Source organism: Physeter macrocephalus, chromosome 5 (genome assembly GCF_002837175.3).
Source record: "Physeter macrocephalus isolate SW-GA chromosome 5, ASM283717v5, whole genome shotgun sequence".
Taxonomy (NCBI): domain Eukaryota; kingdom Metazoa; phylum Chordata; class Mammalia; order Artiodactyla; family Physeteridae; genus Physeter; species Physeter macrocephalus.
This window is the reverse complement of record NC_041218.1, coordinates 39,073,315-39,100,446: the sequence shown is the minus strand read 5'-3', so window position 1 is coordinate 39,100,446 and position 27,132 is coordinate 39,073,315. Positions and strand designations below refer to the sequence as shown.

The 27,132-nt window shown below is 35.0% G+C and overlaps 2 protein-coding genes across 10 annotated transcripts in view; one reads left to right on the top strand and one right to left on the bottom strand.

Moving 5' to 3' along the window:
• LRRN3 (leucine rich repeat neuronal 3) overlaps window positions 1-6,663 on the top strand; it is a 38,371-nt gene extending 31,708 nt beyond the window's left edge. The window contains exon 2 of the mRNA XM_007115900.4: window positions 3,711-6,663. Within this exon, the coding sequence (XP_007115962.1) occupies window positions 4,070-6,196 (2,127 nt within the window). The 5' untranslated portion in view covers window positions 3,711-4,069 and the 3' untranslated portion in view covers window positions 6,197-6,663. The remainder of the gene's footprint in view (window positions 1-3,710) is intronic.
• IMMP2L (inner mitochondrial membrane peptidase subunit 2) overlaps window positions 1-27,132 on the bottom strand; it is a 904,212-nt gene that overhangs the window by 463,594 nt on the left and 413,486 nt on the right. The gene's annotated exons all lie outside the window — the stretch shown is intronic.

The following is a 27,132-nucleotide window of genomic DNA, read 5'->3' as shown; positions in this document are numbered from 1 at the left end:
TTAACATAAAATAATGAATAACAAAGGGCTTGGAAAACCACAAAGCTCTAAGATGTAGGATATTATTACTGCCTTACTATCCTACAAACAATCCATGCCAAATAATCCATTAGTGAAAGTATCATAATCATATTCAAAATCATGAGGAAAAAAATCAATATTACAATAAAGGCAAAATTTACATATCCTCTGTTGTACTTCCCATACTGACAATTTCCCCCTACAGACCTGAAGAAATAAAATTTGAATTTGTTCACCACTTTAAGAACTCTCCTGGGCTTCCCTGGTTGCGCAGTGGTTGAGAATCTGCCTGCCAATGCAGGGGACACAGGTTCGAGCTCTGGTCTGGGAAGATGCCACATGCCGTGGAGCAACTGGGCCCGTGAGCCACAATTACTGAGCCTGCACGTCTGGAGCCTGTGCTCTGCAACGAGAGGCCGCGACAGTGAGAGGCCCGTGCACCGCGATGAAGAGTGGCCCCTGCTTGCCACAACTAGAGGAAGCCCTCGCACAGAAACGAAGACCCAACACAGCCATAAATAAATAAATAAATAAATAAATAAAATTAAAAAAAAAAAACCTCTCCTTATTTTCAAAAGCTTGCAGAATAAATATAGTTCAAATAGGGTTGTTTCTGGCATATGGCTATGCCAAAATGATGAAATGAGGTCAGAATAGAGTTTCTAATTAAACATAAATACAAATTTAAGAAAATACAAAAATTTTAAAACAAAAAGTGGTATTATTAGGTTAACATCCCCCCAAAAACAATGTTTCACCTTGAACATTTCTAATCCTCTAGTTAACACAAAGGAGAATATAGGAGTCTTTTTGCTCTGCCAGAGAAAGTGGATATAACTGGTTATTTGGCAGAAATTATGATTGCTCAGTTCTCAACTGAGTGATTTATGGCAACATGCAGAAGTTTATACTTTGTACCTAGGTTTTTTCTTCATTTTGAGAATAAAGAGGCAATAGATTTCTATTTTTAAGTTTTATCCAGATGCCTCTCCTATGTGCTCCCGTTTCATCTCTGACACTGAATTGTAACCATCTGTTTACCTGTGTCTCCCCAGAAAGACTGAAAACTTATGAAGGGAAGAGACCATATTTAAGTCATCTTTTTATCCTCCAACTATTAACCAATAATTGGCACATAAAAGGTGTTCATTAAATGTTGACTGGATAAATTGAGGAATAAACTAAGATATAATATTAGATTGACTTTAAAGTCTAGTTCCTTTGTATTACACTCAAATTTAATCTTTGGATTTTAGTAATAAAGGTAACACACATTCTGTGTAACTAATAGATTTACCCAAGTTAAACCAGTTGAATACTGAAATTAGGAAATCAAACAAACCGAATTGCTTAAATTGTATGTAGCAAACATGAATATGTACATTTATTAAGTAATATAATTCATTTATCAGTTCACTGAAAACATTTCTTGAGCATCTACTATGTCCTAATTACCATGCCCAGGAGCTGGCAGGCCCCAGGCTCTCAAGGAAGTGAGTGTCTGGTGGGGCAGAGAACCAACTAAATATTCTGACAGAGGTGTGTGCTAGGGCCACTGAACGACCTCAGAGGGCAGCTAAAGTACAACTGGGGGGAGGGGTTATATGGAAGACTTCACAGAGAGGTGATGCTTGAACTGAGGGTTGATAAAACAGCAATAATTAATGTAAAACAAATAAGAGAAAAGGGTGAGGCACCCACAGTTCTACTGGCAGAGAGAAGGCTGCATGCAGAAGAATGGCAGAAAATGACAAGAAACATAGAGAAAAAGAGGAGGGACCCCAGATCGTGGAGGGTTAAGGATTTATAAAACATCTTCAGGGAAGAAGCAGTTGTATTAAATTCTTTCCTCAAGGGGCTTAGAGCTTACTTAAAACAGATTAAGAGTAATAGGTGAACAGTACTTAAAAAAGGAATTTTGATCAGCAAATAGGTGAAGTAACAAAACAAACAAAAAAAGCAAAGATACTTAATTCAAGATAACTTAGGAGTTATCTGAACTTCATGATCCAGTTTTATCACATCTCTTAAAGGATAAGAGGAGAATTAGGTGTGACTTTGAACTATAAATATTCCAACAATTTTGAAAACCAAAGAATGTTTTAAATTAAAAAGAAAGTGTTTAATCTCTCTGTAGAGACCGTATCTCCAAATATATTGATCTCTGTCACTGAAGTACCGACCTTAGAGTCACTCAACAATGCCATTATGAATGTCAATACTGGGCAGAGATGAAAGAAAAGAACAGTATTCACAGACTGATTATTCAGCAGACAATTACTGCTGGTAGGCAAGAAGTCTCAGAATGAACAGTCCAGCCGTGCTCAGCTGTCCTGCACACTTGCGGGGAGAGCTCACCAGCAGTCCAACGGATGAAGTGTACACGTAAAAGTAATGTGGTATTTTACAATACAGCACATATCAAAATTGCAACTTGGTTTTAGATTGCTTATTGTTATGATAAAGACATCAGTAACCATTTAAAAGAAGGTACATCTAAGTGTCTGTATTAGCGATGTAATCAAAGTTACTTTTTCATTGTTAGTAACTAATGGAATGTAAGTTATTTTCAGGGAAAAATAAAAGAGTCTAACATTAATCTGAATTTCAGTTAAGTATGACAATATACAGGTACATCTACAGCAAGTTAGACTATCTTTTCCAAATACTGCAAAATTCAAGTCACTTTATACAAAGGAGACTATGGAGAGAAGTATGAATTAAAATGAAAAATTCAGCGAAATTCCACAATTTCTAGTTTATTTTATAATTTTATTTCTAAATGTCATCTCCTGGGAACCTGAGGAACCAAAGGCTAACTCATTTGATTGTAACTGAACAGTATTATTTATTTATAAACTTTTAATTTTGCCTCTCTAAGAGAAAATAAAAAAGCCATCACTGAAATGTTTTCTTTTTTTTCCCCTATAACTAACTGTCAAAGAGAATGACAAATAATAAATAAAATTACAGGCTATAAACAAGCAAATATTTGAAAACAAAGAAAAATTCTGGCAGCATAATTTTTACGTTTAATGTAACTTCAGTCTTCTAAAGATCCACTTTCGCAGCCGTAAAAAAGAACGAAATAATGCCATCTGCAGCAATATGGATGGACCTAGAGATTGTCATACTGAGTAAAGTGAGACAGAGGAAGACAAGTATATTGCTTATATGTGGATCTAAAAAACTGGTGCAAATGAACTTATTTACAAAACAGAAATAGAGTCACAGATGTAGAAAACAAACTTATGGTTACCAGAGGGGAAAGGAAGGGAGGGATAAGTTGGGAGATTGGGATTGACATATACTATATATAAAATAGATAACTAATAAAGACCTACTATATAACACAGGCTAGTCTACTCAATACTCAAGAATCTAAAAAAGAGTGTATATATGTATATGTATGTATATATGTATAACTGATTCACTTTGATGTACGCACCTGAAACAAATACAACATTGTAAATCAACTATACTCCAATAAAAAAAAAATCCAGCCTATCCAATGTCTGGGCCAATAACTATTAAGGACAGTCATAACAAGGATAAAGTCATACTGAATTAACTGTAAACTAAGAATATTATATATAAGATAATCATAATTAGTTAATGGATATTGTGGTTTTATTCCCTTTGGACTAATTATTTTTCTCTTTCTTCTTTTATATTTTATTTTATTATAGTTAGCATCATGCTGCTATTCCTGCAAGTGCTGAACAAGCATGGGATTTGAATATTACACTCTTAAATAAATGAATTGCTTAATTTCCTGTGACCATCTATACATACTCCATCTTCAAAAAGTATATCAATATTCTATCATAAAGGAGATAGGAACCTTTTCTTCAATATGCATGACATTTCTGGACAATGCAATTGTGGCACTGGCACTTTTTTCCATGAAGAAAATCTTTGCAGTTCTATGGCATTCATCATTTGACAAAAGCAACTATTTTCCTTATCTATCAACTCTTACTGATCTTACTAGCAGTGACCGTGGAATCCTTAAGGACCCATTAAATCTCTGAAGAAGAAAGCTAAGATGAAGGACCTGCCACTCCAAATTCATGTGCTACTTGGCCTAGCTATCACTACACTAGTACAAGCTGTAGATAAAAAAGCAGATTGCCCACAATTATGTACATGTGAAATCCGGCCCTGGTTTACACCTAGATCCGTTTATATGGAAGCATCTACAGTGGATTGTAATGATTTAGGTCTTTCAAATTTCCCAGCCAGATTGCCTGCTGACACACAGATTCTGCTCCTACAGACTAACAATATTGCAAAAATTGAATACTCCATAGACTTTCCAGTAAATCTTACTGGCCTGGACTTATCTCAAAACAATTTATTTTCAGTTACCAATATTAATGTAAAAAAGATGACTCAGCTTCTTTCTGTGTACCTAGAGGAAAACAAACTTACTGAGCTGCCTGAAAAATGTCTGTCTAGACTTAGTAACTTACAAGAACTCTATATTAATCACAACTTGCTTTCTACAATTTCACCTGGAGCCTTTATTGGCCTACATAATCTTCTTCGACTTCATCTCAATTCAAATAGATTGCAGATGATCAACAGTAAGTGGTTTGAGGCTCTTCCCAATCTGGAGATTCTAATGATTGGGGAAAATCCAATCATCAGAATCAAAGACATGAACTTTAAGCCTCTTATCAATCTTCGCAGCCTGGTTATAGCTGGTATAAACCTCACGGAAATACCAGATAATGCCTTGGTTGGACTTGAAAACTTAGAAAGCATCTCTTTTTATGACAACAGGCTTATTAAAGTACCCCATGTTGCTCTTCAAAAAGTGATAAACCTCAAATTTTTGGATCTAAATAAAAATCCCATTAATAGAATACAGAGGGGTGATTTTAGCAATATGCTACACTTAAAAGAATTGGGGATAAACAATATGCCTGAGCTGGTTTCCATCGACAGTCTTGCTGTGGATAATCTGCCAGATTTAAGAAAAATAGAAGCTACTAACAACCCCAGGTTGTCTTACATTCACCCAAATGCATTTTTCAGACTACCCAAGCTGGAATCACTCATGCTTAACAGCAATGCCCTTAGTGCCCTGTACCGCAGTACCATTGAGTCTCTGCCAAACCTCAAGGAAATCAGCATACACAGCAATCCCATCAGGTGTGATTGTGTCATCCGTTGGATTAATATGAACAAAACGAACATTCGATTTATGGAGCCAGATTCACTGTTTTGCGTGGACCCACCTGAATTCCAAGGCCAGAATGTTCGGCAGGTGCATTTCAGGGAAATGATGGAAATTTGTCTCCCTCTTATAGCTCCCGAGAGTTTTCCTTCTAATCTGGATTTAGAAACTGGGAGCTATGTTTCCTTACACTGCAGAGCTACTGCAGAGCCACAGCCTGAAATCTCCTGGATCATACCTTCTGGTAAAAAACTCTTGCCTAATACTCTGACAGACAAGTTCTATGTCCATTCTGAAGGCACACTAGATATAAGTGGCATCACCCCAACAGAAGGGGGTTTATATACCTGTATAGCAACTAACCTGGTTGGTGCTGACTTGAAGTCTATTATGATCAAAGTGGATGGCTCTTTTCCCCAGGATAACAATGGATCCTTGAATATTAAAATAAAAGATGTTCAGGCCAACTCAGTTCTGGTGTCTTGGAAAGCAAGTTCTAAAATTCTCAAATCCAGTGTTAAGTGGACAGCCTTTGTCAAGACTCAAAATTCCCATGCTGCCCAAAGTGCTCGAATACCATCTGATGTCAAGGTATATAATCTTACTCATCTGAACCCATCAACTGAGTATAAGATTTGTATTGATATCCCCACCATCTATCAAAAAAGCAGAAAACAATGTGTAAATGTCACCACAAAAGGTTTGCACCCTGATCGAAAAGAGTATGATAAGAGTAACACCACAACATTTATGGTCTACCTTGGAGGTTTTCTGGGGATTATTGGTATGATATGTCTTTTCAGCTGCCTCTCTCAAGAAGTGAACTGTGATGGTGGACATTACTATGTGAGAAATTACTTACAGAAACCAACCTTTGCATTCAGTGAGCTTTATCCTCCTCTGATCAACCTCTGGGAAGCAGGCAAAGAAAAAGGTACAGCATTGGAAGTAAAAGCAACTGTTATAGGTGTACCAACAAACATGTCCTAAAAACAACTAACTAAATCTACTTCAAAGAAAACTCAAAATTGTGGTTGTACTTTAAAAAAAAAAGGCAGAGAAATATTACTTTGTAGAAGGAAATTTAAGCTTCACCAATGCTGCTCCTGACCAATGGACATATGTACAAGTTCAGCATTTTAATTAACTGGCTTCGAAGGGTACTGTGGCAACCAAATAAAACAATTCCATTTTCTAGAACTTTCATGTAACTTTTATGTCTGGACTACAGTTAAAGTGGACAAAAACATTTCTGTATTTTTTTTAAGTATATAAGAGTAGTTGAACTGAGCAATACCTCCTCCTGTGTTGTATTACACATGTTAGCCACGAGTTTTCGCAGTGACCAGATAAACTTGAATTGACACGTGGTGTAATAAAATGGACAAATTCTGTAGAGTAGACACAGTGAATATGTGGACCTCTTTTATAAGGAAAAATACATTTTGGATTAAAATCAATTGCTTTTGTCTTGTTTTTGTTTCTAAATAAAGAATAATTTCTGGGAAATATCATTTGACCAGCTATCCTTTAAATGACAATGTTTTCAAAAAGTGTTTTTCTATAATGAAATTTGGAATGCTAAGAGTAAGACACTTTTACTGGGTGATGTAACTACATTTTTATAATGCACAAAAATGGATTTTAGAAGGCACTTTATCAATATTGAAAGGCAATAATAACATTGTACTTAACCCTTTATTGACAGAAACAAATCCTCTTGGAAATTATGTATTTACTTATAGATTTTCTTTTCTTAACAAGCAGCTTTTGGAGTGGATTTAATTATTAAGTTCATATAATGTAAATCCAATATCTAAGGAAATGAAAGTCTTATTTTAATAATTGGTAGTAGCTCAACAGTAGGCTGCTTGCTTTGCAGAAAATATGCCAAATTTCAGTAGGACTTATGATCTAGGTGTAATTTTCAAATCTTGCTGTGAATGTAAACACTTAATGAGCTTCACTGCAATAACAAGCAAATAATCTAATAATCGTCTATGTTGCAAATATAGCAAGGAAACGTTCTACATGACCCCCAAAGGAGGTTTATATACTTGTATAGCAACTAACCTAGTTGGTACTGACTTAAAGACAGTTATGATCAAAGTGGATGGTTCTTTTCCCCAGGATAACAATGGATTTTAGAATTTTAGGATACTAGGATTTTCTGAAACTAGGATTTTTAAATTTTATTTTAAGATATACTGAATTCATAGTGGAAGAAGTTCCAGAGTTCAATAGAAATTTAAGAGGACAGTTTTGCTCAAGAAAAACTTCTGAGACTTAGAATAAAAGAAAAAAAATTAAGTGCAGTTTTCCATGACTCTAAGGCACCTAAATAACACAGCTTAGAAAAACTGAGAATCACTGAGTTGAAGTGCTAATAACATTACTAATTATTTTAGAGTCTTACACAGAAAATACAAGAATTTTACCTGGAAAAAACAACCAAGATTTTTAGGGCTTTAGTCATATTTACAAACAAAAACCCATAGTCCTACAAAACCAATGTATTTGTGTACAAAGAAAACATCCTGAAACACTAAAAAAAAAATTTACAGAGGGTAATAAGCCTTACTTTTTACAGGCAAATTGCTTATCTCTACAAAGCTACAAGTCTTCCATGTTAACTGCTACTTAATCTGTTCATAATCAAGTGTTTAAGTTTTCTTACCATAGCTTTCTGCATATCATCAACATGTCACTGGCCTGTAAACATTTCTACCACTGAAATCATATCAATTTATTTGTTAATACTAGACATTTGCTTTTGTGATAGCACTGACAGTTTCTAATCAAGTATTAGCTGTTTTTGACAATGTTGGAAAGTAATTGTTATGAACTCTTTAAAACGAAAGGACAACTGTGTTAATTTTAACACAACCAAAATATGAAACTTGCTAATTAAATGTGTTTCCCAAACACAAATTTTACAACCTGATGAATCACTATCACAGAGAGGCTGACATTAGAATTTATCAATAAGACAGTTCATATGTCACAGGAGGTTTCAGCACCACGGACAGAGCTTTTTAAAAGAGCCAGGCTATTTATCAAAAATATAGGAGCTGAAATATGACCTATTAGGATGCAGATATTGTATAGGTCAGCAAGAACTTGCTCAGGTTTCTTGTATGTTTCTATCTTCATGAAGAACTATATCAAACATATGGTAAAGCTGAGAATCCATTTCAAGCTACATTTTTCTTAGAGAAATTGCAATAAATAAGTACTCTGAATAGATACCTAACAGTGAGCACTGAAATGAAGTATTTTTGTTACAGCTGAATAAATACAGATGCTCAAAGCAAATCATGATCCTATTTACTTGCTCAAATTGTAAATTGCCAGTGAGAAAAAGAAAAAAAGACATTTGCTTCAACAACAGAATGGCATTTCATACTCCCTATATTACTTCCTAAACCTCACATGAAATTAACTAAGCACTGGTTAAAGTACTCAAAGCATGTAAATTACAATTTGGTGATACCAAATGGATACAAAGGCAAACTCTGCCTATAATAAATAAAATTCTAAAGTTTATATCTCTATGAATGCCACATGATCCCCTCACACTGCATGAAGGAAAACATTTTTTTAGAAAAAAATAATTTTACAAGAATTATATATTTTATAATTTACACTACAAAATAAATCCAAATTTTCTATAAATAAGCATGTCTAGTTGAATACAAAAATGCATACAATGTGAAGCAAAATGTGCAATTGTCAGCAAAGCCAAGTAACAATATGCTGCCAGTCATATGTAACCATTTTACTTAGAAAGAAATGAAATAGATTTATGGTACATATGTCAGTCTGTTGATACTTACTGCAGTTCTTAAATTTATTCGAATTAAGTAAAAAGTTATTAAGCAACACTATATAACAGCAAGCATAATTTTAACATTATAATTCCTTAGTCTATTCATTTAACTATATTTTCTTTTGTTTATATTCAATATATATGTATTGTATGGCTATTAGTCACTGGAAAATAGAAGTGAACAGGACAAATGCCCCACCATTAAGGGGCTTATATTCAACTGGTTTGCATTCTGGTTATGTATCACTGATTTCACAAATATGTGTTAACTATGTTACCTAGTGGAGACCCAGCTTCAATCCATACTTTCACAGAATGGTAATGTTCAGAAAATCAGATTTTTTTTCTTTGGCCTAAAATATTTTATTTATCACAACATGTTGATATAGGAACTTAATTCAAATTTATTGTTGATTTTATTCACGATAGATAGAGATAGATAGATAGATAGATAGATAGATAGATAGATAGATAGATAGATAGATAGATACTAGCCTAACACCATCCTCAGACTGGTTAAATAAACAGGCATGTCTACTTACCATAAATTATTTCTAGGCACAAAAACATGGATAACTATTATGTTTCCCCTATTTTCAACACAGAATGATCACCCAAGAAATATAAGTTAAATTCAAGAAGGTAATCTAGCACTGCTAAAATGTTTATGTATTTTATGAGGAAGACCAACTTACTCTACCCACTCTTATAAAATCTTCCAACAACTATGAAGAAAAATTCCATAGATTAGCCTTTTACATGAAAAATTAGAAGTGATAGGTCAGTAACCAATAAAGCAAACAAAACAACTAAAAGTTTAAGAGCATATATTTTCAAAAGAAAGAGAAAATTCCAATAAAATGTTCTCATAGCTGTCATAAACAGCAGGAAAAAATTCTCATTGTATATGTAAACATAAAGCAACATCTTTAGCTTCATCACAATGCTGACTTTCTAGGAGACAGGGAATTATAAATAGTAATTATATTGTGGCTACATTTTCTTTGATTCAATCTCTGTCTCTCTTGTCTCTCTTTCTCTAACTTGCCAAAACAAATGATAACAGATAAGTAAAAGTTTTTTCAAAGAATATGGTTGTTATAGGCATGTTTAGTATATCAAGCATCCCAAATGGTCATTTGGGGATAAATCTAAACAGAAAGACTAAAATGATCTTCTCTTTCAAATGGTAGTATTTTCACCCTTAATTCTATAGCCCCCACCTTTATAATATCATTTTACCCTGACTAATGCATTGCTAACTAGGCTGTTGCTTGGGAGCATGGCAGTATTGTACTGGAATGAAAAAGCCATGCCTGTCATGGAGTTCTGGAAAATGAAAGAAACTGACTCCAGTTTCAACACAATAGTGGCTACTTTCGTGTGTTAATTTGAAAAGTGAGGACTTTATTGTTAGGGGTGACCACCAATTTGGTTTATATTATTTCTCTGAAGCAAGGGAAAAATAAAAACACTATTTGTACACAGGAATAAAATGGCAAAATCTGAGTTAATTGTAATAGCCACATATATCCAATTCCAAGTAAAATTATTAAAATACAAGCTTTAAAGAATATTCTAGTAAAATATAGATTTTTTTCCCAAAATCTGGCCTAAACATTCCATTAATGATATAACAAAGGTGCTTTTGAATTGACTAGTAAGCATTCAGTATTCTCAAGTGAGAAAATACATGAAATAGAACACAATTCCTTTTTATTCCTACTGAAAATAGACAAGCCCATAGAGATTTGAATCTACCTATTCTAGTTCACTTTACATATATATCAGAGGACTCTTAGCTTACCTTTGAATAAAGCCATAGTCAATACCAAATAAGGGGTCATGTATATAACAGATACATCGATACAGTTTTCTCTTAAAAGCAAAGTAAAAAAAAAAAAAAAAAAAGCAAAGTGAGGTATTTAAATAAGTAATAAATTCAGAGCAAATTTATCACATATGATTTCAAAATTATTGTAGTGTGGTCCAGAGTAACAAAGCATAGCAAAAAGAATTGTGGTTAACCTTGGCAAGTCTTTCAGAAGAGTGAACTATAATGGCATTTGAAGACCTCACAGTGCTTTGTGTCTTTATCTTTTCTAACTCTAATATATCTTCAAGAAACTAATACCATTATGTGACCATTGTAAGGAAAATCCAGCTTCTCATTAAAATATATGGTTTGGTGTCAAGTCATTGATTCAAAATCCAATTGTGATATCCATTTATAATGTTTATCAGCCTCTGCAACAAACAATGGAGTAAACTTAGGACATAAATTGACCCTCCTAATCCTAGCACTGAAAGAATCAGAGTGTAATAAAATAACTTCCCTGTCGTTTGAGGTACCAGATTCAAGGCTGGTAAAGACAAACAGTTCTTAAACCATCAGAGGTGTTATTACTACAGGAATATGATCAAACACACTGAAAGAGTTCTTCAGAAGAATACTACATAAAATTGAAATTCACTATCAAAACTGGGATTAAAGACAGATACCTCTGGTAAACATCCCTTTAATAATGATTGCAGAGAGGAGTCATGTAGTCAATAAAGAACAAAAAAATCATGTCCCCAAAATAACTTTAGGGCTTCCGGGATTCCCAACCCTGTTTCCTAGTCAATCAACAAACCAACATTCCAACATATGATTTTTACATTAAATTGTTTATTTTATTAGAGTTTAAAAACACATTTACATACAAAATGCATGAATTTATATAACTATGTGATTCTAACTACCCAATTCAAACCCTTGAGTATAAAAATAAAAATCCTTCAATAGAGAAAAGGTATAAAAATAGAGGGAAATAAAACATTTATTTCTTTTTTCTATCAAAATCCTTATCCACATATATTCATATAGATTTAATAGACTGCATTGAAAAAACGAGCTACATCAAAAACAACCGTGTTAGATAAGGGGAGTTAGGTTCTTCCAACCAATGGGTTACGTGCATCTCAGTCCAGGCTCAGGCCTGAAATCACAATATGATGCTTGAGAGATTTTCTTGGCACATATAATGCATAGCAATTAATAAATATATTATCAACATTATTATATTTGAATAAATATACATTTATATTTCCTTGAGTAACAAGATAAAAACTAGAAAGGAAGGAAACAAACACTTACTGAATGCTGAATATGTGCCACACTAAAAATTTGCTATGGTCATAAGAAATCCACTACAGACCTAAAGGAGAAGGGGTGTGGGAAAAATGAATATTTACCATCTTACTATGTGTCAGGCATAATGAGGAATGTGCTTGCTCACCCACCTGGTCTCTGTTTCTTTATATGCACGTCTCTCTCTCACATGTGTGTGACACACACACACACACACACACACTTATATTAATTCAATTTTCATGAAATCCTCGTGGGTTCAGTGTTAACACTCTCATTTTATACATCAGTCTCAGAGAAGTAATTTTCTCTCCCAAGATAATAATATCATAGAGCAGAAAAACCAAAAGGTACAACATCATGAAAAATAATAATACCCAGGTACTTTGCTGGCATGCCACACAAAAAATAACTAGTAGGTGGTATTTTGAGGAGGGAACACTCCATCAATAATATACCAGATTCATTAATTGTGCTATTGTCTTCTAACTATCTCCATCAACATGTTCACTTATAATATTCCTATGTCGGTTCTGCATGAGAGATTGGGGTAAAGGGCTCCAGTTTGCCAACTTTCAGTTATTACTTGCCAAAGGCACAACTGTGAGCACTGGTTTAGCAAACACACACACACACACACACACACACACACACACACACACAAAACAAAACAACCTCCAAAAACCTGCATATATTACAAATTGAACTTTTAAAATAAGCATATTCACTAAGTACTCACTGGCTGCAAGGTACTTCTAGAGACTTATAAAAGACTCTTCTGTAATTATTTCCATGCATCCATTTCACAGTCCCCATACATAATGCTCTCCTGTTTTTCTATCCCATTACAGAAAAGTAAAGGATAGTCAATTACCTGTTTTACTTGTTTTCTGACTCTAGCTTATATTTGTCATACATGATAATTCTGACCTTAGAAGGAGGTGCATAAAGAGTAAGGACTGAGGGGAAAAATTTTCCCCTTCAACTTTCTGCCAACATCCCCATCCTTGCATGTATTGGTGCCATAAACACTAACAGGTTAGAGGGTCATAAGTCAGTGCACTCTGACAGAGTTTAGTCTGTTGGATGACTTGTAGTCTATTACAAATGGGTTCTGAGAAGTTCTACGTTATGAACTGGAGTTTATGAATTGATTCTGAGGAGTTCTAATTGATGAATTTGTTCTAGAAGAACAAAACTAATTAATATAGGATGGATAACATGGATTATTTGTTCATAAATGGGGCAGCAAAAAATATTAAATAAAAACTTGACACCATCGAGCTTATCCCTGAGATTAAAACCTCCAATGCCCATACAGGAAGTTGATTGTCTCTATGTCCCAGTAGAAGAAACAAGGTGATTCATTAAAACAAGCAAACATTTCCACAGATTAGTAAGCTTCTATGAAATTAAATTGGCATGCAGATTTTATGTGTAGAGAAGTATCTCAGTATTTAATGGGTACTAATTTTTGCTTGCTAATATTTCATAGTCACTATGCTGAACCCTGTTCTCATTCCAAAGATACCATCCCAACTTGATTTTTTTGGCAGAACTCCTTTGCTACTATTATTTGGAAAATAATAGTAGTAAACTTTCTAAACAGAGAAGCAAGGAGCGGCCCATGTTTTCATTCATACATGATTTTTTTCCCATGCGCTCTTCATTTATTGAGGATCTACTATGTGCCAGACATAGTATTAGCTGCTAGAGATGCAACATTGACTGTGACAGACAAATTCCCTGACATCATAAAGCTTAGTCTACAGGTAGATACCAACAAATGAATCTGGTAATTGCAATATAAGTTCCCATCCTTGCATGTATTGGTGCCATAAACACTAACAGGTTAGAGGGTCATAAGTCAGTGCACTCTGACAGAGTTTAGTCTGTTGGATGACTTGTAGTCTATTACAAATGGGTTCTGAGAAGTTCTACGTTATGAACTGGAGTTTATGAATTGATTCTGAGGAGTTCTAATTGATGAATTTGTTCTAGAAGAACAAAACTAATTAATATAGGATGGATAACATGGATTATTTGTTCATAAATGGGGCAGCAAAAAATATTAAATAAAAACTTGACACCATCGAGCTTATCCCTGAGATTAAAACCTCCAATGCCCATACAGGAAGTTGATTGTCTCTATGTCCCAGTAGAAGAAACAAGGTGATTCATTAAAACAAGCAAACATTTCCACAGATTAGTAAGCTTCTATGAAATTAAATTGGCATGCAGATTTTATGTGTAGAGAAGTATCTCAGTATTTAATGGGTACTAATTTTTGCTTGCTAATATTTCATAGTCACTATGCTGAACCCTGTTCTCATTCCAAAGATACCATCCCAACTTGATTTTTTTTTTTAATGAATCATTGATATGGCAGAACTCCTTTGCTACTATTATTTGGAAAATAATAGTAGTAAACTTTCTAAACAGAGAAGCAAGGAGCGGCCCATGTTTTCATTCATACATGATTTTTTTCCCATGCGCTCTTCATTTATTGAGGATCTACTATGTGCCAGACATAGTATTAGCTGCTAGAGATGCAACATTGACTGTGACAGACAAATTCCCTGACATCATAAAGCTTAGTCTACAGGTAGATACCAACAAATGAATCTGGTAATTGCAATATAAGTTTATAGAAATATGATAGGAATGGGGATAGCTTACACATATGCTGGGGTACAGGTTATTATAAAGGAGCTCAGAAAGGGTTCTAACAACTAAGACTGCCTTTACACAATCTCCCAATTAAAAAGCTGAGAAATGTTGGGAGCAGGCTAGGGACAGTGTGAAGATGACAACAAGCTGAAGAATTTGAATAGCAACAGCATGCTGAGTAACTGGGAGAAAGTTCTGAAGAAAGAAAAAGCCAGAGCTGGCTTCAAGATAAATGAAGATATGGGTAAAAAAATCAGACTTCACTTGGTGCTAAACATGGTGGAAACTAATGTCCCAGGGAAAATGACTAGGCCAAATTTAAAACACCAGGACTAATTTATAAGGCTACAAATATTAGTTTTCCATATTTCATGCCTGTCTCCCCTGTCTCCCTCAAGCCCCAGTTTCTCATCCAATCCCTAGTCCTCCATAGTTGGGAATATGAGAAGAAGTGGGGAATAAAAGAGAAAAGGAAATAGATACAGGCACACTCTATACACTACTGCTCAGGTCTCCCCTCATCTGAAGCCACATCCCACACACACACAGACTCTGAAGACCCTTAGAAGCATACAGTCAGACACAAACTATTCATGTTCAGAGTAAGTATGGTCCATTATATGTAAGATATCTTATTTTCAGATATTAAAAAAATACACCTCCCATGAAATTAACAGAGGGTCAAAATGTTACTCCAGCTCTCCACTATTTCCCCAAAGGGAAAATAAATGAAAGAGACCTTAGGTATTCTGGCCAGTTTTGTACATTAAAACCCATGTAATGTAAAATTAGGGTCTATGTGTTTGAATTTAAGACCGATCTAGTTCTATTTCCACTGTTAACTGTATTTCTCTTTCAGAAATTTCACACATATGTTACATAGAGTTTAATAAGTATAAAAACAGATTTAGGAACACCAGGAACAAATAGTGTGTCTCATTTCCTTGGATTATGTTTTCTACCATACCAGACATAGATCTAACTGGATCTCATAGATATCACTTTCCTCAGATAATAGAAAAAAAAAATTGCTCTCTTATGCTTCCAGTTGAGACCCTGAATTCAAAATAACTTAAAATTGGGCTTCCCTGGTGGCGCAGTGGTTGCGCGTCTGCCTGCCGATGCAGGGGAACCGGGTTCGCGCCCCGGTCTGGGAGGATCCCACATGCCGCGGAGCGGCTGGGCCCGTGGGCCATGGCCGCTGGGCCTGCGCGTCCGGAGTCTGTGCTCCGCAACGGGAGAGGCCGCGGCAGAGGGAGGCCCGCATACCACACACACACATAAAAAATAATAATAATAATAATAACTTAAAATAAGAAAGAGTAGAATAGGTAGAAGTACTCACCCACGAATAGGACACTCATTCTACATTTTTTATGGTTTCTCAACACTGAGCTCTCGTAAGAAGAAAATTTTATTAAGATTGTCTAACACAAGTCTAATATAGATTACTAAAGAAGTAAATTATGTCAATAATTTAAAGTTTAAGTTTGCAGATGTACTTAAAAATTAATAGAGGAGATAAGCATTAATAGACATAAACATAACAGACATAATAAACTTAACAGAAAAGATAAGCATTAGCATAAAAATTCAGAAATACTTTTGCTATTAAATTTTCTCAAAAAGGTTTTGGCGAACTGTGATACAAAGACTCTTAAATTAGTTACTTTTCAATCCTTCAAAATCTTTTGTTTGAAAGGTCTGTTGGAGGTTTTTACCTGAAACCAAGGCGGGGTGAAAGCACATCCACCTTCTCATGACATTTTAAATGTCGGGGTCTTAGTATGCCCAGAAAGACTCCTACAACACTCTGAAGTGAGCTCCTAATTGTGTAAAGGACTACAGTTCACCATGGCAATTGTGTCTGTTCCATTTCACTCTGGTATGAATAATAGAGAAGCCTTTAGACAAAATGATACTAAGTAAACGTAACAACAGAGTGATTTTTGTTTTACTGATACGAGTAACTCTGCCCCAGCACTAGGCTGTAGTATTCAGGTCAACTGTTTTTCAGTGTGACTACTCACACCAGGTAAGAACATGTATGTGGCTTAGCACAAACTCTCATCTCATTCCGGAGAAAACATGTCAAGTTTTAGGTTCACTGAAGCCAGAATATATAAAATACTAGAAGGTCTATGAGATCAGTAGTCCTAGATGTCGAACTAAAGTTACAATCTGAAATGTCATAAACCTCTGATTACACATTTGTCAAGTACTTTCTAAGATATAAGACATTTTTACATATGTCTGACATTTGAATATATCCTCCGTAGCTACTCTGTGATTTCAGAAAAATCATGCTGACCTACTTTGATGAATTATTGGTCCTGGCAATGGAAATATCAAATAAAATTATCATCAAATTTGCAAACCCACTGAATCTTTCCCCTGCTCCAAAGTGAGCACTGTCAAACACCTGTGCATGCTTTCACAGGGGCAATGGGCTTATCAATAAAGATTTTTGCTAGAGTGGAAAAAGCCAACCCTATGATCTTTAAACAATCTGGTTTCAGAAATGAGTTTTTATATTAAACCTCTCCTAAAGATCTCCTTGACTTGAAATTCCAAGCTTAAAATAATGATGTCACATTATTCCTTTAAAATATATTACTTTAAAGTACATACTTTTATATTATTTTGCCTTAATATATTTTACTACTAAAGTAACATGTGATTATTATGCAAAATCAAGAAAATACAGAAAAGAGAGCCCCACATTCTTCCTGTCCCCCTCTTACAAAGCCTGTCATTCTGTCTTCCACAAAGTTTATATTATCTGACTCTACTACCTTTACTCTTAGTACAGACTAGAGGTGCCCAGACTGTAAAATTGGCATGAAAGACTTCCAATCTCAGGATGAAAGAAGACTTCACTTCTCACCCCATCATTTCCTTACCCAGCCCCAAAGCTCCCAATGACATGATTGACAGATATTACCATCCTCTAGTATTGTACATCAGTCCCTTATTATCAGCCTATTACATTTTTGCAAAGCTTTAGGAGTAAAAAGATTTTCACTCTCATGTTCAGCTGAGAATTTGCTTCTTTCTATTTTTCACTAGTTTTACATTGTACATATTACATCCTCTAGTATTGTACATCACTCTCATGTTCAGCTGAGAATTTGCTTCTTTCTATTTTTCACTAGTTTTACTTTAGGGAGCAAAAAATGAATGAATTTAATGTATGTACTACAGGGCAGCCCTGCAAGTTGATCATGCCCTCTCTTGTTGCAGAGCACAGGCTCCAGACGCGCAGGCTCAGTAGTTGTGGCTCACGGGCTTAGTTGCTCCGCGGCATGTGGGATCTTCCCAGACCAGCGCTCGAACCTGTGTCCCCTGCATTGGCAGGCAGATTCTCAACCACTGCAACACCAGGGAAGCCCTGTTCTTTGCTCCACACTGAAGAAGTCCATGTCCTTAAAGCTATTCAGGTCACTCTTCTCTGAAGATGATCCAAGTCATCAAAGTCTCTCTTAAAATACAGTACTGGAAACAGAATGCCACCCTGTAGGTGTGCTAAGCTCTCTATTTGGTTGGGAAGCTATGTTAACAAAATTCCTGCACTATTTTCAGTCGAAAGCAGAGCCAACTCTAAGCAGACAAGGGTCTTCATACTTGACGCCAAATCTTGTGGTTAGCAACATCACCAAGACCAGCATCACCAGCACTTAGTAAATGCTAAGCCCTGGCAGACATATAACCTAATTTAACCCCTATGAGGAAGGTTCTATCAGTAGCCATATTTTATAAGACAGGTGAGAAAATTTAGGTTTAGAAAGTTTAAGTGACTTACCAAGATATCACTAGTAAGTTTTTATGGGTAAAAGAGGGATTTGGTCTCCATGTAAAAGCAAATTGACAGGTTGTTAGCTTGCTAACACCTACTATAAACCTTGGAATTTCTCATATGAACTGATATGACCTCTTAGATAAAAGTCACTCAGCAGGTAGTAGGGGTGGGTATTATGATAACTTAATTAGCATCAGCAATTATCACAAGAGCAGAAAATTAAGAATCTCTATAGTTAGAAATAGTATTTCATTGATAGCATACTTTTGGAAATAAAGCCTGACACCAACTAAGAACTGGAAAACAGAAACAGAGCAATTACACCTCCATGATGCTATGGTCATTAGAGAAACTGATAGAACTACAAGGCTTTCAGTCAACAAAAGAAAGACAATCCCCAAAGGAAAACTAACGAAAGGTATTCCCATACATCAAGGTTATTCCATTGCTTAACTTACTAACAGTAGTCTAACCCCATCATGAGATAACAGGATGCTGAGGAGAAAAGTAAAGATGAGAATAACTAAAGCTTGTTTTTGTTTAGCTATTGTCTTCTAAACTTGTTTTTAACTGTGCTCCACATTAAAGTAAATATAATACATTGTGACACACACATAAACAAAATTTAAGTTTCACAAAAAAATTCTAACTGTGCAATTCAAACTCAGTATATTTTCTATTCTATTCTAGTATTTTTTTAAAAAATGCTGATATGATCTATTAATTGATTTTATTAACTACCAATTAGCCATAACCTGCAATTTGAAAAACATTAAACACCTACCAGTACCCATGGTCCGAAATAAACCACAAGTCAAGAAATATCTGTGGAATTGCCATTTAGCTCCTCTTTTTGTAATTATTAGTTCAAAGCTTAATATTATTATTTTTTTCATTCCAACATAATAAGGGAAAGTAGAAGAGAGGAAAAGACGGTGACAGCAGCTATTGAAGAGGTGCTTTGTGAAGGGGAAGAGGAAGGAAGAGCATGTTACATGCATATTGAGGCTTAGAAGAGTTGAATAACTTGCCCAAAGAAGGGCTGGGATTAAAATCCAAATCTACATGACTCCAAAGTTTGTAATTTTTACATAGGTTAGAGAATAGTATACAGGAATATAGTTAATATTTCTAAAATGCATCTGTCTGATGATATTACACTAAAAACCTCTCAAAGGGTAGAAAAAAAATCTTAAAATAATTAAATCAGGAGACTATCAGATAAACTTTTTCTGGATTTCTAAATAAGAAGGTACACTGAATGGCTGTCAGCTGGGAATGTTTTCTTGAGTTCCATTTAAGGAAAGGAGGAGTCATTTCCTAGGGCTGCCATAAGAAAGTTCCATACAGCCTTCTCCCCTGTGTCTATACCCAAATCTCCCACTTTCTCTTATAAAGGAACTAGTCATTGGACTAATTTGATTATGTCTGCAGAGACCTTAATTCAAAATAAGGTCATATTCACAGGTACTGGGGTTAGGACTTGAATATGTCTTTTCTAGGGACACAACTCAACCCACTACAAGCAGATAGAAATGGATAAATCTAGGATGTCAACTATATAGTTCTCAAAAATTGGAAAGTTACAAAGATACACAGCAGCTCAGTTCAACTTCAAATGGCAACAGGGAATGGATGGAACAGTGTTAAACTTCCTCCATCTCAGTTCTTTGATAGCATTTACAGCAGTATAACAAAAATGCAAACCAAAATAAAGTGAAATTAATTTTCAAGAAGGACTCATTCTGTGTTCAATTTATACTAATTATCATGCTGAAAGAGCCATTTAGATGCCTTATAAAAAATTTTTTCCTGTTTGAAGGAATTTTTTAAATCAGTGTTTATGTAGTTGCTGATGATCCATTTCACCATTCCTTAATCATAGCAAAAAAAGATGTTAAGCCAGAATTACAGTTTCCATCATGCAAAACAAAACTTATACAAAACACTGGCATATTCCTTTATATATTTAGGAAGATCAATTTTTTTTTTCTATTTCACACTTTCAGACCACATTGCTCAAAGTAAGAAAAGGCAAATATAATCAGGCTTGATAAGCCAAGAAGCAGACAAATGACAGGAAAAAAAATAATTTGAGGAGTAAAGATATTAAATTACCACCACAATGCTCTGAATAATAAAAGCACGGAGTCAAAAGCAGTTCAATTTCTTAAGACCAAGAGGCATTTCAACAGCTTTACCAAAGACCAGAAGTCAGTGTTTATTTTTTGTAAGAACTTTAATATGAATGAATTAAGAAATTATACTTTTAAAAATCTCACTTGGAAACACAGTTGGAATACAGATGGATTCCCTGATACTTTGTGCCCTACATTAACTCGTGGGGCCAGAGGACCAAAGTAAGAGGGAAATAGTGTGCCTCCCTGTTTAGTTGTGGTAGCTACTTTTTATTACATGGTCAATATAATTCATTGTTTCTTATGTAACCGCTAACCTATCTTAAATTTTAATAGCCATCCATAAACAAACAAATGATATCAGTTGTTCCAAGTTAGGTGTAACTTACAGATGGAAAACCCTGCAAAATGACTTGCAATAAATTCAAATAATCCTGAAGGAAAAGTGGAACATAGCTAGAAAAAGATTAGAGATAAGAGATAACTTACTTGTAAAACCCTTTAAGGCAAAAGAGAACTCCCTGCATCTATATTCTAGGAAAGAAAAATCTTGAAAATTAGGATGCATTCAAATGCCACAAACATATCAGAACATACCATACTGCTAAAAATGTTTCAGTTAACATGAATTTTAAAATGTATCTCCATTGAAACCTTTATTTAAAATTGTTTGGCCATTGTGGAAAAAAACAGCAAACAAATGAATATGATGTCCATTTGATGTCAAGTATTTCATGAACAGAGGGATAAATCTGGAATTTTTAACTTTGCCCTATATACATTGTACATTGAAGAAAATTTTTTGGAACTGAGCTAATAAAAGGCTCAATTAAGACACAATTTTAGTGCTCTGGGAACCTCAGCAGCACTACTACCCAGAGGCAAAAAGCCTAAATGAGTCCATGAACAGGTAATAAATGGTAACAATGGCCAGAGACTGGACTAGGTTGATATTTCTTTATTCATCCATATTTACTATGAAATTAAAATGTTAGAAGCTGCAGGATATACAAGGATGAACCAGATATGTACTTGCCCTGCAAGAGTTTAGAGAATTATCTATGATGGGAAAAACTACACAGGAGGAAAGAGAGTAAGAAATGCTACAGCAATTAAGTAGCTTCCAGATATATTCTGTGAAAATTCCAGATAACAGTAATTAAACTGGCCCTGATATGCAAGACAACCATCTCCCCTATCTAAAAAGTTGTTTTTGTAACAGAAGACACATAAAATAGTGCCTGTTCTCTTTATAAAAATAGGAATAAATCTTCATTTTCTAAAACAGAAAAAAGTACATTTTCCTCTGAATTAAAAAATCCTATTTTAAGCTAGGAAAAGAGAACACCTATTAAGATATATTTCACCTGCTACAAATGTGGTTCACCTCACAATTCCCCAGCAAAAGGAAAAACTAGGATATTCTTTCTCTGACAAGATTGCCTTATGCTGTTGGCATTGCTACTTCGAAAACTGAAACTCTAATTTTACTTCTACGGCTACCTTCTAGCTTTCTATTGGCTCAGCTACTAAACCCCAGTTACCATTAAGTTCAATTTCCCAGTTACCATTACAGTTCAATTTCCTAGCTTGTTATTTTCTCAGAGAAAAATGAACACGAGCAAAAAAAAAAAAAAAAAGAGCAGAAAAGAAAGGAGGAGAGACAAGAACAGAACACATCAATCCTGAAAAAGTGAGATGCAAGAAACTAAAAAGCAAGGTAAGAAAAAAGGAACAGACAACGGGCAGAGTTGGGGTGAGAGAGGCAGAGAGTCAGGAGGCGTTGAGAGGTCAAAGCCCTCTGTCCACTTGAAGTGTTAGCTTATTTGCCCTCATTAAATATTGCCTTGTCTCTGTTATCACCTGCTGCTCAAAACTGCCCTTTAGAAAATTGGTTGGCAAAGGCAGATATGACACGAAGTGGCAATGACCTGGCTAATATGAACCTTTTGGAAAGGAACACATAATCCTGAGCCCAGGTGAGTCAATACTAGATGTTTTCTGCTTGCACATTCAATCTACAGGGTTCTAAAATCTAAACAAAATTCAAAGTCATAGCTGTGTGCCTTTCAAAAATACTAGACTTCACTTAATATTATAGATTTGCTGTTGAATAAACAAAAGCTTGGAACACAAATGATGAGAAAGCTAAAAACTATAATTGGGCAGGGGTGAAATAAGTTAACAGGGCCAAGGCATTTTGGCCAGATTGCATTTTGCAATTTGGGAAATATCTGTACTATCACAAATGTCATAGGGTGTGAGAACTGAAAATATTTCCATCTGCCTAAACTAAAGGAACTATTGCTCCTCATTCATGCTAATGATGATTCCATGCTGTTCTCCAAGTTATTAAGACTATTCGGCTGCTTGAGAAGAAAAATTGTCTATTCTTCCCCTGAAAGGGTAATTTTAAAGCCACTTGGGTATATGGCTGAGTAACAAAGCAAAGCAAAATTTAATATGACTGAGGGAGCTACTAGAAATTGTCTCTTCTTATCTACTCTACTTACAGCAGAGGAAAATATCTATGACACATAGTATAGAACTTGGATGATAAAATGGTATAAGAATCACGGAACATTATGCCTTTTCCATTGAAAAATACATGGTTCATTGGTGGCAGAGTAGGACTAGCACACAGATCTTCTGACTGTTAATCCAACAGTCTCTACACTGTGCATCAGTATCCATAAATTCTGGCATATTTGGGACTGAGAGAAAGCAAAAGAGAGAACATTAACTCAACTATTGTCTCTGGTGGTACTACCGCATTCCAAACCTATACCACTAATACTAAATGTTAAAGTCTTAGATACAATTTACTGACTAGAAATAATATTTTGAAGAATGAGAATTTAGTTCCCTTATATACTTCCACATTTGCCCTCTCAATCTTCATTCAAAATATAATTTTACCACAAACTTTTTGTTAAATCAACACTCATATACACATATTATAAATTCTTAGTGCTAAACCACATAGTATACTATGACTATGATTACACTGTTTCCTGTACAGTTTTGGATTCCCTACAGATAATCATTGCCTTTTTTTTTTCACTTGCTTAATTTTCAATGTACCTAGAACATTTCTTTCTCAAATTCTGTACAGAACTATAAATCTGCTAACATCTCTTGCTTAATACAGTATCCTTCCCATTCTCTTTATCACTGTGGGTTGATGTTTTCTTTTTATTCCTTATTGCTATTTTCGTGACATTTCAAGAAGAGAAGATAAATGCATGTGTTCAATCAACCATATTTAACAAGGAGCTAGAGATTGATTTTTAACGCCTGTATGCAATATTGAAACATTAACGATGTTAACAAATGCCCAAAGTCATGAAAGACAGTACCATCACAGTTAAGTAGGTGTGGAAGAATTTACCGATTACAAATTGGTTTTGATTATTGAGGAAAATAACAGGTCAAAAATATAAGTCAGAATTTTCATCTTCATTTTTTCAAGAGAAGGGTTTGGATTTTAGTTTAATATAAATCTTTCTCATTATCTCCAAATTTTAGATTAAAGTTTCTCAAACTTCATTGTGCTTATGACTCATCCTGGGAGCTTGTTACACTACAGATTATGTTTAAGTCTTCATTTCTAACAAGACCCCAGATGATACCAATGATTTTGGTCTACGAACTACACTCTGACTAGCAAGGCTTTAGAAAGTATCATTTAACCGTGTTACAAGAAGGGTAGAAACTGGAGGAGACCTACTCAAACATGGAAAATATTCTTAGCACATACCTTAAGTTTTCCAATTCATGTTTCTAAGCACAAGTTCCCTACCAGAGAAAGCACAATGTCACCCAAAGGAAGAGGAACAGGCATTCCAGGTCAATGCTCACAATCCATGGTCAACTTGACTCACACTTGACCAGTTTTTCTGCACCAAATCAGCTGTCAACAAAAAGATCACGTGGAGTACTGGGGAACTGCATAGCATGTATGTTTCAAGGCTTCTATTCTGACACCAACCCCAACTGGCATTTTGCAATACATTTCAAGTCTGATGCTAACCACTCAAAGTTAGTACAGACCCCACAAGTTAAGGACTTCAGGGCTCCACAAGACTGCTGTCATTTCAGAAGCCAGCCGCAAGTGGCCTCCCAGGTCACCGGCATATCTGACTAAATAGCTAAATATGGGGGCTTCTAATGACCACCCTCAGGATTGATAACTCTATAGAATGATTCACAGAACTCAGAAAAGTGCTATACTTACAATTATAGTTGTATTATAAAGAATACAAACCAGACCATCCAAATGAAAAGAAGCATGGGGCAAGGTCCCAAAGGGTCCCAAACAGTTTCTGTGTTCTTTCCCCGTGAAATCCGGGAATGTTACCCTTCCAGCACATCAATGTGTTCACCAACCAGGAAGCTCCACTGAGCTCAGTGTCCAGTTGCTATTGGGATTTTGGTCATGTGATTGAACTCAGTCTCCAGGGAAGTTGGGCTGATATCATGTGACCCAAAGCCCTAACATTCTAATCACATTGGTCTTTTCAGCTGACCAGCCCCCTCCTGATGCTATCTAGGGGCCCATCATCAGTCACTTTATTAACATAAACTTAGATATTGTCCAAAGGGCTCATAAATAACAAAGACATTCCTATATATCCATAGCCCAGGACAAAGACCAGTCAAATTACTATACAACAGCTTCCATTCATTATATTTGGTAAATTTCACTGCATTCCCTTTTACCTTAATTACGATATAAATACATTCTTATTAGAAATCAGTTAAGAGAGAAAGTGAGGTGATAGCGACAATTTTAAAAACTGAATTCTAGTTTGTCTCCTCACTAACCTGGCAAAATGTACATGACAAATCACTGTATCTCACTGAGTCTTAGTTTCCTCCCAATATCAGTAAGGGACTGAATTGAATAACCTCCCTAGCACTTTCTGACTTTAATATTCTATAATCCCATGAGTTTACAAAATCTGCTTTATTCATTTGCCCAGTTATGGAGTGATTTTGCTAGCTGCCAACAATATCGCCTCCTAGGCTGGTCAAAATGAGGGCTATTAGAAATATCTTTGTGGTAATTATAGTAAAATGATATTCCAACAGTCATGTCAAATGATGGGGGGGGGAAGGTTATAGTATCAGCTTGCCCTGAGCTGCATAATTTTCTAAGCCCTATTCTCTAAATTATCTTCTTCCCTAACTTTAAAAACTAAAAATTAACTCTAGCAATTAATTATGCAGATTTAGGAATGCATTTATTATCATTTTCTAGGACTTTACTGCAGACATTATGGATTTGGAGTTAAAGCCAAATTCCATACCTACCTGTGTCAAGGAAGGCAAAACAATATGAAACTATTTAATCCACCATAAATTAAGAACATAAAATTAGACAGAGCCCTCTATACTTAATTATCAGTTATCCTTCATCTGTCTTTCTCATTCCAACTCTATTAATTGTTATTTGAACAGCAAATATCTTATTATTTGAAATAAGAAACTCATGTATTATCTCTAGTATCAGAAGTATGACAAAGCTGTCTGCATAATTCCAATAAATGGAATAATTTTATACACATATTGAAGAAATCAGAAAAGGTACAACAATCAGGGTTCATTTTGCTATTTTTCTTTCCTGAACGGGACAAGCAGATCACTACAATGAATATCTATTGTGAATTTACAGAGATTCAGCTGGAAAATAATGTTAAACGGAGGTTCTCACATCATTAACAGAGACTGAGAAAGTGGGCCAGCGTGCATGAGAGCATACATCATAGAGGTCATGTGTGTTAATGAGAAAAAGAACATTTATTAGCTTGCAATTTAAAATATAAGCACTTCTCCCTCAATGGCTTAAAATGGAAAAATATCCTGTACCTGAGGACAGGAGAAGGCAGTGCCCTCAATTAGATGAACAACTCTCCTGGTCCCCAAACTTTTATTGTTGTAACTGAAATTTATCATTCTGATTTTATTTTTAGATTCTGACATCTTTGTTGTTGTGGACAGAGAGCAGAACATAACCCATCCTATATTACTGCCTACACAGGAGAGTTGTGTACCTTTTTTTCTTTAAGTTTAAAAATGTACATATTTTCTAAGTTCTAATTACTCAGTAGCTGAAGCACCCTATTTCCTAACTGTTGTGTGAGCTCTGATCAATGTTTTGTTTGTTTTGAGATCAAAAAAGACAGAAAAATGTTTTCAAATATAATTTTAAAAAATCAGAGTGTCTTAAGAAAGATGTCCATTAGAAACCGCTCTTTTCTTGTACAAATGAGAAATAAGCAAAAGCACTGATTTTAAAAAGAGGTGACATATTACATAATTATGGTACTATATAATAACTTCCTAAGTTACCAA